Source organism: Bos mutus, chromosome 18, assembly GCF_027580195.1.
Source record: "Bos mutus isolate GX-2022 chromosome 18, NWIPB_WYAK_1.1, whole genome shotgun sequence".
NCBI classification, from domain to species: Eukaryota; Metazoa; Chordata; class Mammalia; order Artiodactyla; family Bovidae; genus Bos; species Bos mutus.
In genome coordinates this window covers 38,610,411-38,624,295 of record NC_091634.1, presented here as the reverse complement: position 1 = coordinate 38,624,295, position 13,885 = coordinate 38,610,411, and the positions used below count along the sequence as shown (strand labels likewise).

Below are 13,885 nucleotides of genomic sequence, written 5' to 3'. Positions count from 1 at the left end.
TTCTGGGGTGTCAGTGCATGGGTAGGCAGAGACGTTCACATGTATTGACTCAAGGCCTCTATAATGATAGTTATTTTGAATCATTTTCCTCAGAGTTTCAACATTCCTTCATTCATTCAGTAAACACCTGGCTCCATCTAGTTCTACCTCCACCACTAATACACCCTTAAGTCATAGAATTTTTCCCAACCTCTTTCTCTACTGTGCTAATAACCAGGGGCTTCCTGCAGGGACACAGAGCGTCTGGCACACAGTTGGTTCTCAACGTGGGCAGCTGCTAATAATATTGTTGTTGTTCACTCAGGACCAGGTGTGCCACCAATTTCCTGACTGCTCACGCCCTCTTGGGACCTCGATACCATGCAGGTGTGCGTCCGCTGAAATGAACTGTGTATGAATCCATGTCTTACAGATGCTGGAGCCCCAACCTACATGTATGAGTTTCGTTATCACCCAAGCTTCTCAGCAGAGCTGAAACCAAAGACGGTGATGGGGGACCATGGGGATGAGCTCTTCTCTGTCTTCGGGGCTCCCTTTCTGAAAGGTGATGGCCCTTTGATGACTATAGCTTGGAGTTAGAAGATCGGGGTTCAAGTTTTGATTTGGTGACCTTGGACAGTTCCTCCTTCTCTCCAGGTCTTACTTTCACCAAAACAGCGTTGAAGGACAAAGACTCCCAACCTTTTTTTGGCTCTAATGCATGTGATGGAGAATGAGTATCCTTGGGCCTTCACCCATGATCGCTCTAAGAATCCAAACCTGGGCATCAGCAAGTCAAGCTTAAAGTGTGCTTGAATAACCCAAGATCTTCTTAAATGCAGGGTCACCCACAGGGCCGTGCTCAGGGCTAGAAGGCCACCACTCACTCCACACTCATAAGAGCATATGAGAATGTGAGTGAGAGTAAGGTTAGAACTGCTGTTAACCTTGAACAAGGACTAAGTGTGTGTGCCTGTATATCCAACCATCCATCTAAAGCTCATATCTTTTAAAAATAAATATAATTTAAATTATAATATTTTAAGGAATACCACTCACAAGTGTCCTTAAGTCTTTAATGTCTTCACCATCAGCAGTTATAGACAACTTGTGTGTGACACACCCCAGGGCTGTGCCTCTGCACACTTCTTGATGGATGACTATTTGGGGATCTTGCAGCTTGGTTATTTTTCAGATTCTGTAAAAAGGTGTGTGGATCAAGGAAGCTGAGAAAAGACCCAAAGGAGAGCATCCTGGGAGATGGGGTTAGTCTAGCAGAACCCGTTTGCACTGAGTCCAGTGTCAGTAGGTGACAGTCAAGCTTAAAGTGTGCTTGAATAACCCAAGATCTTCTTAAAATGCAGTTTTTGACTCAGTAAGTCTGGAGTAAGGGCCCCTTTTCTGAATTTCTAGCAAGTTCTCAAGGGCTGCTATTGCCCACAAATCATACTTTGAGTAGCAATGGCTTTGTCTCCTCCTCACAGATGGTGCCTCAGAAGAGGAGATCAATCTCAGCAAGATGATGATGAAATTCTGGGCCAACTTTGCTCGAAATGGGTGAGCTTCTGGCAGACATGGAGCGGGGTTGGGAAGGAACAGGGTGTGTCTGTTGGGTAGGGGAGCTTCCAACATGTGATGGTCAAAAGCCCGGCCATGTGACCTCTGACATGAGAGCTCCCTGTGGTGGACTGGCTGCCCAAAACATGGTCAGCCTCCTGTCTCTGGCGGAATATGAGCCTTTGGCAGAAATGAAGCCACGAGGTCCCTGACCATCTCAGAGGGTTGTTGGGACCACACTGTTGCTTTGGTGAATTTCTATTGATTTGTTTCAGGAACCCCAATGGGGAGGGGCTTCCCCATTGGCCGGTATATGATCATAAAGAAGGGTACCTTCAGATTGGTGTCAACACTCGGGCCGCTGAGAAGCTGAAAGACAAGGAAGTAGCTTTCTGGAATGAGCTTCTCTCCAGGGAGGTGGCAAAGAAGGCACCACACTTAAAACATGTTGAGCTGTGAACGGGAGGCTCGACTGGGTCCCCAGATGGAGGTTTCTCTAGAAGTGTTTATGTGCCAAAGAGGCGTCTTATTGTGGAGTCTGAAGAATTATCTGATGGGAGCGGCAGAGGTCAAGGAGGGGGAGTTTCTGTTTCTGTGGCCTCAATTTGGAAATAAACGTTCTTTTGGAGACCAAGTCAATGTCTTTGTCTTGCGCTGGAATAAAGTCATCCTCCTCAGTGAGAGAAGGATGAAGGCAGTGGGCACCATCGGCAGGAAGGTGCTCTGGCCATTCTGGCTTGATCTCTGGACTTGCAGAGTGGAGCGGGCTGGGCCCTGGGAGGTGCTGAGGGGGCTGCTGCATCGCTCCATGTCTCAGGGCCATCCACAACTCCAATGAGAGGATGTGGGGGACCAGAGTGCTGTGTCCCCCTCCTCCATGCAGAGGTGCCTGTAGAGATGGAGGCGACACAGACTGAGGATGTCCTGGAGTGGGAAAGAGGGGGACGGGGCATGGAGACATGTGGCATGGCTGCCTGGACCTTACTGGCCCTCTCACAGGTCTACAGTGCTTTCTTCAACTTACGTGTTATCCTTCCAGGCCCCTCCCTGGGGCCATCTCTTCCAACAACTCATATGAACCCTCTCTGCGGCCTGAACCACATCAGATCCAAGCAGTGACCACACTGAAGTGAGTCCCAGGAGTATCACCTGAAAACTGTCTCTTTCAGATTTCCTGGAGTGATTTCTGGCTTCTCCTGGGCTGTAGAAATCTCTAAGAAATGCCACTCCCACCTTAACCCACAAAAATTATATTATCCTTAAAGTCCTGACCTTTTCTGACTGTTTCAGAGAGGCTACAAGGAAAACCATTACCCTGAAGTGTCAGGGAAATGGGCTCCGTGGAGGAGAGATGGGATGCGAAAACTGGCTGACCATCTGCCAACAGGTGGAAGATGGAGTCACTGCACGTGTGAGTAGAATGAGTCGAAAATGTGAATCAACTGCTAAAGGCCGATGGTTGGCAAGTATGGGAGTATACAGTCCTTAGGAGCATGGACCCATAGGGGAGTTTACACTCATTGCAGGCCCTTCTCCCTGAACCCCAAAAAGGGACCCATGAGAAATGCTGGTAACAGGTAGTACTTGTTATTCTTATGTGACTAGGTCATGTCCGGCTCTTCTCAACCATGGACTATAAACGGTTAGGCTTCTCTGTCCATGGGATTCTCCAGGCCAGACTACTGGAGTGGGGTGCCATTTCATTCTCCAGAGGAGCTTCCCAACCCAGGGATCCAACACATGTCTCCTGCATTGACAGGCAGGTTCTTTACCACTCAGCCACAGCAGAATCCCTTTCTCTTGGGTTGAACATCAAGTAGCAATTCCCTCCAGCAAACACCAGGAGGCAGAACACCTGGAATGGATTACATTCACTTAGCACACCCTGCTCCTTAGTAACCACCACCAGGCTCTCCCGCTGCTGCTACTGCTGCTGCTGCTAAGTCGCTTCAGTCGTGTCTGACTCTGTGCAACCCCAGAGACGGCAGCCCAGCAGGCTCCCCCATCCCTGGGATTCTCCAGGCAAGAACACTGGAGTGGGTGGCCGTTTCCTTATCCAATGCATGAAAGTGAAAAGTGAAAGTGAAGTTGCTCAGTCGTGTCCGACTCTTCCAGACCCCACGGACTGCAGCCCACCAGGCTCCTCTGTCCATGGGATTTTCCAGACAAGAGTACTGGAGTGGGGTGCCATCGCCTTCTCCTCCAGGCTCTCCTACCACTGAATAAACAACAGCAAACAGAGGAAAACATGAAATCCTTCCTTTGTAACCAAGTCTCAGGTACACTCACCCTTCCTTGACAATGGCTATCAAATTCCCTTCAAATTCAAGTCAGTATGTGGATTTCCACTAGGTTTGAGGGAAGGGCAGCTTTCAGCCTGACCTAGGGAGGAATTTGCAAAGATTCAGAGTCCGGCCACTGCAAGGTCCTGTCAGGGGTCCTGTCAGTAGCACTGGGAAAGCCAAAACTGCTGTTTCCTGTGAGGAGGAGGGGAGGAGAGCCCCTCCAGGCATGCGTGGTCCACACAATGGGGCATTGGTGACGTGTATCCGGAACAGGTGCACACCTTCAGTGAATATACGTGCAGCTTATAAACATTTCTAATGCTAGTAATTTGTTCTTCACATATTTAGGTGAATATATCTGTTGAAGGAAAAATGGGTTTGATATATTTTGTTTCAAAAAAAGTTTTAGAAATCCTTTTATTGACTAAAGTTTGAAATTGAGGTGTAAAAAAAAAAATAGATTTTTTTCCCCGTGGTGTTTTAGAAGCCAGCCCTGTGTAGATGTCAAGCAAGAGGTGTGTTGGATTTCATCCCCTCCAAGTAGTTTTCCAGGCTCTCACCAAAACTGAGTTTGCAGGGATTCCCAGAAAAGGAAAATGAGGAATTGAAAACTTTCTCTGCAAACCATACTCTTAACACCAATAGAGTGAATCCTGCCATTGTCTGATGTCCTAATCATCTGGACGATGCTTTCATTTTGAGCCGAGAAGCTGAAGATATGAGAGGTGACCACAATGAATAGAGGTGTGAGGGGGCTACTATCTGGTCCAGAACCCAGGTCTCTGGGCTTCCACTCGAGTTCGTCACCCCAGTCCTCATGGTCATGAAATTTCTGTGTCCAAGACAAACAAAGGAAAACAGGGCCAGAATAAAGTCAACAACTTTTATTTCCACTCAGGAATTTCATAGAAACAGGAATGTGGCATCGAGTCAGGTTGTATGAAAAAGAATAAACTGCAGATTTGCCCTGGTTGCTCTGTGGACACGTGGGGCAGGGTCTCCCCTACGTCAGGCACAGCAGCTGCACTTCTCAGAGGCCCCTTTGCAGACATAGCCCTGGCATACTTGGCACAGCCCACGGGTCTGCAGGAGCAGCAGCCTGGGGAGGCAACGGCAAGGTAACGTCAGAGCACACGTTACCCAGCAACACCCTTCCCACCAGCAGGCCTGACACAAGCAGCCCTGACGCCCAGACCATGAGTTTCATGGAGTCCGCTGTCCTGACATCATTGCTGTCGGTTACCAGGTTAAGCTTTCCTGCCCCATGTTTGCCCGGGACAGGGCACAGGGCCTAAGAGAGACAGTGACCAGGGCCTCTGGGGACAAGAGAAAGCCAGCTCCCAGAGCCATCACTTAAGAAAGAATGTCCTCCAGGTCAAGGTGGAGGCCGTGACCTTCACAGAGCACCTCCCAGTGGGAATAGGGATGGTCTGAGCTGCTTACAGGAAAGGGCAGAACCAGATCAGAGAAGCCACACATGGTCACTAGCTCATGTCCCTAAGGTGCTTCAGTCCATGAGAGGATTCAGAAACCTGAATCAGGAGGAAGGAGAACTAGATCTAGTGATGAGTCTGAGTCTGTTTGGTTGGGACCATCCGGGCCTCCATTTCCCGGTTCCCTAGTGAGAGCTTGATGTTCAGTCATGTCTGAGGTGATTCCAGGTGATTCAGAATCAGTTCCCGGTGAGGCGGGTGCCAGGAAGTGTGGTCAGTGTCCTGCTCCTGCCTGCTGAGCTCTGGGTCCCTCCTAGGACTCAGCTCAGCCCCGAAGTTTCCAGAGGAGGCCCTGCACTCTTTTCTTGCAGGAGGGTCATCTGCAGGCCTTGCAGGAGCAGGAGCCAGTGCAGCTGCAGGAGGCACCAGACAGGACGGGAAAGGCCAGCAGTGAGCAGGGGGGAGGAGGAGCCACCACAGCCATCAGCAGGGCCCTCCCCCACCACCTGGGTCAGGACCAGCTCTGGGAGAGCTCCTCTCCACTCAGGCAGATAGAGAAGCCCCAGCTCCCCTATTCAGGTCCCAGGAAAGAAGATCCCCTTCCCAGGGAAAATCCCAGGCACCAGACCCAACCCAGGTTGACCGGGGCTTGGGGCCAAGTCTATGTCCTAAACCCCAAGAGGCACCATGTCCCCTCCAGCCATCAAAGCTTGGTAGCTCCAAGCCTTTCAGGTAGAACTGGGTCCTGGTCTTGCTGTCCCCTGAACCGCTGGGTGAGGGGAAGAAGGACAGTGTGGTGCCTCGGTGCTCTCAGATTTAGAATAGAGGCCAAGGGCGCCTGAAATACTCTCAGGAACCTGGCTGGGAAGACATTCCTAGACCAGTAAGTGACAGGGGTCCCCCTGTGATCAAACTCCACACACTCCCTTCTGCAACCTTAGGGACCCTCCGTCCAGTTACTGGGAAGCAGGCATCAGTAGGGCTCAATTCCAGGGGTCCCTCACCAGTGGGGCAGGAGCACTTGGGGTCCATCAAGAGGAAAGGCGAGGTCCAAGGTCCAAAGCAGTGGTGAAGCAGACCCACTGGTCCTGTGGGAGGCCTTGGAGCCCAGAGCCAGTCCCGCGTTCGGAGGGGAGGGGCCGCCGCAGAGGCCCCGCCCCCTGCGCCCGCCCCGCCCGCAGCCCCCGGGCCGAGCGCGCGGCTCCACTTGGGTGCCGGCTGAGCCCAGGGCCCCTGTGCCCAGCGGTAAGCGCTGTCCCAGCCTCCCCGGCCGCCCGTCCCCGTGTTCGCCACGTGAGCAGCCACCTGTTCCCGGGCGTCTAGGAACAGGGCTCCTGTGTCCTCACGGCTTCCCCACCACAGACCCCGCGCCGCCGGCTTCCTGGTCGCCCTTGCCTGGAGCCAGTGAACCACCCCCCGCCTCCTGCTCGCTGGTGTCCCGCTTGGCTGAGGCCGGGGAGTGGTGCCCCAGACCCAAGGTGAAGGTGACCCTCGCCACCATTTCCCCTTCCGCGAGGTCCCCAGGCATGGTCTGCCTCGGTCCCCACCACGGTCTTTTCGCTGCAGTTTTCCTGTAACGTCTCCTGTAACAGCCCCGCGACCCACATTTCCTTAGGCCTCTGGTCCTCACTTCCATTTTCTTTTCCTGAAGAGACAATGGCGCGTTTCTCCAGGCGCCCCTTTGCCTCAGTTTTCCAGCGGCTTCCCTCAACTGTAATGGGGCCTCTGCACTCCAGGATGGAGGTTCCCTAATCATAGGATGTCCCCTGCACCCCTGCCCCATCTCAGAGATAGGCAGACCTGGCATTCAGTAGGAAAGACCAGTGGGTATTACCCTGTTAGTATTGCTGACAATTTCCTGGTAATTACACACCTTGGTGTGCCAAGCCTTGTTAATTACTTTTGCTCTTTGAATTCTCACAGTAACCCCAAAGGGAAATACTAGTTACGAATGCCTTTCTCAAAGGCAAAACCGCACACACTACAAGGAGGCTCCTCAGGCAGGCTCACAGTGCTGGGGAGTTATTCCCTTCTGGTTTTTTTGTCACTTCCCAATTGAAAGAGAAAGTCAGTGAGAAAGCCTCCCTTTGAGCCAGAACTGTGTTCAGCACTTCTCACTGTGTAAGGCTCAATCCTGGGAGTGATACATGAGAAAGGAAAGGAATGTACATATGATATTCTGGCTATGGCCTTACTCTCCTTTCCAGTAGTGGTCATTTTTCATATAATGAAATTTTCATATAACTATTTTTCATATGGTATACCCAAGAAAATATGAATCATTGAAAAGAAAATGGTAAGGAATTCCTGAGGCAGGTGACAGCAGAAAGGGCAGGATCTTCAGTATCTGTTAGGAGGACCCACACTGTCTTGTTCATGGCCTTCTATCTCCAGGGTCAATGCCTCTTTTCCTGAATGGAGGGCAACACTCTCAGAGGAACTAGTCACATGCTCACAGGGTTGATGAGGACGACACAGAACCCAGAGCTAAGCCTCTTGTCCTTGCTTGATTCTCTGGAAGAAGGAAAATGGTTCTTATGCTAATAATCATAATAAATAACTAGGTGATATTATAGGTACTCACTAAGTGCCAAACCTACTTTGACAGTCTGCCCATGTATTACATTCTTTCATCCTGAGAGCCAGACACTATTATTTTGCGCTTTAAAGCAGAGGAGACTGAGGCCCAGAGCGGTTACATGACACTAAGTGACACGGGTTGGACTGACACTCTTGCAGGCTGACCGCAGCCTCCTCTCCTCACCCCGCACCAGGCGCCATGCCCTCCCCGGATAGGTGAGGACATGAACACCTGGGGGGAAGCACTGAGGTGGCTGTCAGAACCCTCTGCATGCTCGGTGAGCTCTCTGGCTTCATCCTCCCATCTCTCCAGCCAGGAGCACAACTGGACTGTCTCTGAGCACCCTCGCAGCTCTGAATAAGGAGAGGCAGGGTCAGCATCCGGTGGCATCATCATCAACACAGCATGGCAAGGCCAGGAGGTGAGACAGTAGTTTAGGTTCAATCTTCTGACTGTGGACTGTGTGACTTTAGGCAAGTTCTTTTACCTCTTTGTAACTAGCAGTCACTCCAGACCTTGCAGGTCCCCTGAGTTTGCTCAAATGGTGGGACAGTGACTTATTCTGTGGGGCTTACTGAAGGACATGCACAGGCCCTAGGGGCACTGGATAAGCAAGGTTCCTATCCATCTGTGGCCTCATCCTGAGCATGGTTGCAAACCAATGAGCCTTTCCCCAGGTGCCTATTGGGAGCTGGATTAATGTCAGTGTGGATATAAATATCATAATGGACACCATTCACGAAGCCTGTGCTTGGAACCAAGCCACTGTCTCATTTATCCCCCCACATTGAAATAGCATCTTTTAAATTAATTATTCATTTCTATTTGGCTGTGCTGGGTCTTCTTGCTGTGCTCAGGCTCTCTCTAGTTGCAGTTCGTGGACTTCTCGTTGCAGTGGCTCCTCGTTGGGGACCACAGGCTCTATCGCGCAGGCTCATCAGTTGTGCCACACAACTGGTCAGGAGGCTTAGATGCTCCGTGGCATGTGGGATCTCCCGGATCAATGATCCAACCTGTGTCTTCTGGATTGGCAGGTGGATTCTTTACCCCTGAACCACCAGGGGAGTCCTTTAATCTTTTTTATAGGAAGGAGGAAATGTAATCCCAGAGTATCAATAACTTGCCTCTGTCAGGAAGTGGCAAAGTGACTGTTAGCAAGGATGCCTGACACCCCCCCCCCCCCGGCCCCATACCCATGCACTCAGCACGGGCTGGCTCTTCACACTGGACACATGTAGGCAATCTACATCCTGAGTTCTGAATCACAAAACTCCCCTTTCTCTTGAACATCAAATAGTAATTCCCTCCAACGACCGCCAGGGGGTGGGACACCTGGAATGGATTACCATTCACTCAGCACTTGGGAGCCTGGCAGGCTAGTCCATCGGATGGCAGAGTCGGACAGGACTGAAGCGACTTAGCTCCCTGATAAACACCACGAGGCCCTTCAAACTGCAGAATAGCCATCACATGCCAAGGAAGACATAGAAGTCCTCTATCTGGGACCGAATATCAGGTACACTGGCTTTTGCTGGGGAAAAGATGGGAAATTCCCTCTAAATTTACATTACTTTGTGGGTTTCCAGTAGCAAAGGGCTAAATTTCAAGGAAGGGTGGACTTCAGCCTGACTTAGGGAGGAATTTTCAAAGATTCAGAGCCAGGTCAGCACAGGGAGCTCTCAGGAAAAACAGGTGTCTTGTCACTTTAACTGGCCAAGCCAAGACTGATGTTCCCTCTGGGGATGCCAAGCCCAGCATCTCAGGTGTGTTTGCTCACACAGTGGGGCATTTGTAAAGTGTTTCTAGGGCTCATGAACGTCTTCAATGAACATATAAAAATCACACACTTTTAAAAGTTATCATCTTCATATATTAATGTTGCTTATTATGTGTTGAATCCTAAAGTAGGTTTTACATACTGTAGATTTTAACAATTTTTTAGTAATTCATTTTTTATTTTTCAAAATAAAAGTGTGGTAGAAAATAAAAACAGGTCATTTTAGTGTTTTAGAAGCAAGCTAAAACATGGAAATCAAACAAGAGGAGTGTTAAATAGCGTCCCCTGTGAGTACTTTTGAAGATTCACATCACCGAGGACTGAGGTTGTCACAAATCCCCACAGAATTTAATAAAAACAGAAGTTTCTGAGCCATCAATACCTGCCTGATATCGTTGTGTCATGTGGACAACATTTTCATTTTGAACTGAGAAACCGAAGCTCTGAGAGGTAGCCTGACCTGCTAAGACCCTCAGTGTGTTAGGGGCTAATATTTGGTCCAGAGCCCAGATCTCTGCACTTCTGGTCCATTCCCCACCCCCAACCCCAGTCCTCGTAGGCATGAAGTCTCTTTGTCCAAGACAAACAAAGGAAGACAGAGCCAGAATATAGTCAACAACTTTACTAGAAATCACATGTCTCATAGAAGAAGGTAATGTAGCACCAGGTCAGATTGTATGAAAAAATAATATATATAAATTTGTCATGGTTGCTCTATTGACAACTAGGGCAGGTTCTCCCCAACATCAGGCGCAGCAGCTGCACTTGTCCGAGGCCCCTTTGCAGACACAGCCCTGGGCACACTTGGCACAGCCCACAGGGCAGCAGGAGCAGCAGCCTGGAGAAGAAAGGAGAGAGTGAAAGTCAGAGATAATATTACATGAAAACACTTTTCCCAACAGCAGACCTGCCACAGGCTCTTCCTCCAGGCCTAGAGGACTCTGACTTCAGGATAGAGAGCTGCCTTAAGAAATTTGCTTTGTGACAAAAGGAAAAGGCTGCCGGCCCCATGTGAGTACAGAATAGTCAGAGGGCCTTGGAGAGACAGTGACAGGGCCTCGGGACCAAGGGAAGGCCACCCCCAGAAGCATCGAATGAAGTGAGAGAGTCTTTAGGGCCAGAGAGGAGGCAGACTAGTTACAGAGCTGGTCCCGGGAAGACCAGGTGTGCCCTGGGCTGCATCTGCAGCAAAGGACGTGGTTCAGAGAAGCTACACATGGTCACCAAGTTCAGTACGAAGTACTCAGGACTCTGGAGGGTTCACAAAGTGGCATCAGAGAAAGGAGACCTGGATTCTAGTCCCATCCATTGTTGACATTATTATGTGACTTCTATGGGCTCAGTTTACCAGTTTACCTTTCGAGAATGAGAGGTTGGGACTGAACAATCTTTATGGCTTGTATGGGTCTCAATCTGTTTCAGTGCTGGGGGTAGGGGGCGGGCACAGGACATGTAGGGAAGTGCGGTCAGTGTCCTGCTCCTGCCTGCTGAGCTCTGGGTCCCTCCTCAGCCCAGACCCCAAGTTCCAGAGGAGGGCCCACACTCACTCTTCTTGCAGGAGGGACATCTGCAGGCCTTGCAGGTGCAGGAGCCAGCACAGCTGCAGGAGCCGCCTGCCAGGAAGGAAAAGGCCAGCGGTGAGCAGAGGGGAGGAGGAGCCACTGCAGCCCTCAGCAGAGCCCCTCCCCATCTTCCTGGGTCAGGACCAGCGCTGGAGCTCCCAGTCCACTCAGGCGGATAGAGAAGCCCCAGCTCCTCACTTCTGGTCCCAGGAAAGTAGGTCCCCTCCTGATTTACTCCCCAGGGAAGGCCCAGGCTCTAGACCCAGCCCAGGGTGACTGGGGGTGAGGGCCAGGTCTATGTCCTGGAGCCCAAGAGGCACCATGTCCCCACCTCCCATCAAGGCCCGGCAGCTCCAAGACCTCCCCACAGCACTGGGTCCCGGTCGAGCTGTCCCCTGACCAGGTGGGTGAGGACAAGGATGAGCTGGAACCTCACAGTACATTCAGTTCAATAAGAAGCAAGGATTTCCCTGGTGGTTAAGACTCCCCGCTGCCATTGCAGGGAGGCACGGGTTCCATCCCTGGTCGGGGAACTAAAATCCAGCACACCGTGCAAGAGGACAAACTAAAAACAAAGGCGGGGTGGCGGGGGCAAAGGGAGATAAACGCTCTCATAATCCAGACTAGGAAAAACCAGTGGTCCAATGACAGGAGTCCCCTTGAGCATCCTCCCTTCTCTAGCTGCCGGGACCTTCTGTCCTACGCCTGGAAGCGCGCGTCCTAGGGCTCAGCGCCAGGGAACCCTTACCAGTGGGGCAGGAGCAGTTCGGGTCCATTTGGAGGAAAAGCGAGGTCCGAGGTCCAGAACAAGTGGCAAAGCAGATCCACTGGTCGGATGGGAGGCGTGCTGGAGCCCAGGAGCCGAGCGCTATTATACCCACAGGAAGCGGGCCGGGCGCAGAGGGTCTGCCCCTGCCTGCACCCGCGCCGCCCGCTGCGCCCGGGCCGGGCGGTGAGCACCACGCGCGGCCGAGCGCAAGATTCCGGGAATGCGGCTGGGCTCCGTGTGCACCGAAACGCCTCCCTCCCCCTACTTGCCCCCAACACGGAGGAACTTTGTCCCGAGCGACAAGTAGCGCTCCAGGCTTCCTGCCCGTCCCTTCCCAGCTTTCCACGATGTGGACAGACATCGGTGTTTACGGGAACCCAGCCCCTGAGCCCTCGCAGTCTTCCCTGCCCCCGCAACTCCTGTCTTTGCTTTCACCCTTTCCCAGAGCCCATGCGCAACCCGAGCCTCGTGCTCACATCCCAGGCTCGGCTGGAGCCCCTGTGTTGTGTGCAGAGATCCGTGATGGATGTGAGCTTCACCACCAATCCCCCGAACCCCGCTTCCCTAATATGTCTTCCCACAGCCCCCACCGTGGACTTTGAACACAGTTTCTCTAAAGTTTCTCCTGTAACAGCCCAGCAGGGAACTCAGCCTTCTGTCGCCCAGCCTTCCTTACATTCTCCACGACTGAATACATGAATGGGCCAGGGAATCCACTGCCTAGCCAGTCCACCCGGCTCCAGGATGGAGGTTCCCTAGTTATACGATGCCCTCTAGGGAAAGCATCCTTGTAAGTGATAAGCAGACCTGGCATTCAATAACGAAGTAAAACAGTGGGCATTTCCCTTTGAATAGTCCTGACAGTTACATACCAGGGAGTCTGTGCCAAGCCTTGTTTCATCAGTTTTCCTCTTTGAATTCTAACAGCTCAAGGGAAACACTACTTGGGAGGCTGTTTCCCCAAGGCAAAAAGTACATCCAGTACAAGGACGCTACTAACCCAAGGTCACAGTGCTGGGATGTGGTGCCCCAAATGCTATTCCTGTCTCTTCTTAAGGAGTCAGCGATGAAGCTTCCCTGAGGCCCAGAGGCATGTGTTCAGCACTTCTCTACTGCCTTAGCTCAAGCATGGGTGCCAAAGTGGCAGGAAAGGAATGCATATATGTCTTAGTGGTACCATCAATGTCTAGAGGTAAATTGAGCTTCATATTCATAGCCTTAAAGAGTTTGCTTTTCATGTAAATAAATTTATATGTATATAAAACATTGAGTAAAATCTTGGTTCAGGTGACAGCAGTAATGGCAGAATCCTTCAGTATTTTGTTAGGAGAACTCGGATTGTCTTGCTGATGGCTTAATATCCCTAGTGCCAGCCCCTTTTTGTTGGGAGAGGGGCATAACCCTCTTAGGGGAACTAGTCATCTGCTCCCATGTTTGATGAGAACAAGAGAGAACACTCAGCTAGCACACCAGCTCCAGCTTATTGGTCTGGGTATAGAGAAATATATCCTATGCTTCGACTGATAATAATAATAGCTAATATTACTATATTACTGACTGTGTGCCAGGTTTCATTCCAATTTCTTTGCAAATATTCAATTCTTTAATCCTAAGAGCAAGATACTATTCTTTTGCCTTTTAAAGCAGATGAGACTGAAGCACAAAGAGGTTGTGTCATGTGGCTGTGACACAGATGGGACTGGCACTCATGCAGGCTGATTGCAGCCCCCTTGCCCTCACCCCCTACTGGGCACCATGACATCTCACAACGGGTGAGGACATGGAACACCTGGCATGGAAGGAGCAGTGGGAAAGCACTGAGCTGGCAGTCAGAACCTTCTGCATAGCTCTGTGACCTCTCTGGCCCTCAGTCTCCCATCTCTCCAGCCAGGACCATGACTGGACCATCTCTGGGGACCCTTGCAGCTCTGAATAGGGAGAG

At 51.1% G+C, this 13,885-nt stretch overlaps 2 protein-coding genes and 1 pseudogene across 3 annotated transcripts in view; 1 reads left to right on the top strand and 2 right to left on the bottom strand.

Annotated features, from left to right (window-relative positions):
• LOC102269282 (liver carboxylesterase) overlaps positions 1-2,170 on the top strand; it is a 32,501-nt gene extending 30,331 nt beyond the window's left edge. For both annotated transcript variants that reach the window (XM_070388410.1, XM_070388411.1), the window contains exons 12-14: positions 413-544; positions 1,464-1,536; positions 1,812-2,170. In XM_070388410.1, the coding sequence (XP_070244511.1) occupies positions 413-544; positions 1,464-1,536; positions 1,812-1,995 (389 nt within the window). In that variant the 3' untranslated portion in view covers positions 1,996-2,170. The remainder of the gene's footprint in view (positions 1-412; positions 545-1,463; positions 1,537-1,811) is intronic.
• Positions 2,171-4,829: 2,659 nt separating this feature from the next.
• On the bottom strand, positions 4,830-6,286 carry LOC102278449 (metallothionein-1C-like; annotated as a pseudogene).
• Positions 6,287-10,219: 3,933 nt separating this feature from the next.
• Positions 10,220-12,319, bottom strand: LOC102278728 (uncharacterized). The gene is made up of 3 exons (XM_005899860.2): positions 11,923-12,319; positions 11,160-11,225; positions 10,220-10,450 (listed from the first exon to the last, which is right to left on the bottom strand). The coding sequence occupies exons 1-3, from the start codon at positions 12,302-12,304 to the stop codon at positions 10,359-10,361; spliced, it is 540 nt and encodes a 179-aa protein (XP_005899922.2). The 5' UTR covers positions 12,305-12,319; the 3' UTR covers positions 10,220-10,358.
• Between the last annotated feature and the right edge of the window lie 1,566 nt (positions 12,320-13,885).

Coding starts and splice junctions, on each gene's coding strand:
- LOC102278728 (XM_005899860.2), bottom strand. CDS start 12,304: ATGTCTGTCCACATCGTGGAAAGCTGGGAAGGGACGGGCAGGAAGCCT. Junction 11,226..11,922: donor GAACTGCTCCTGCCCCACTG/GTAAGGGTTCCC, acceptor CCTTCCTGGCAG/GCGGCTCCTGCAGCTGTGCT. Junction 10,451..11,159: donor ATGTCCCTCCTGCAAGAAGA/GTGAGTGTGGGC, acceptor TTTCTTCTCCAG/GCTGCTGCTCCTGCTGCCCT.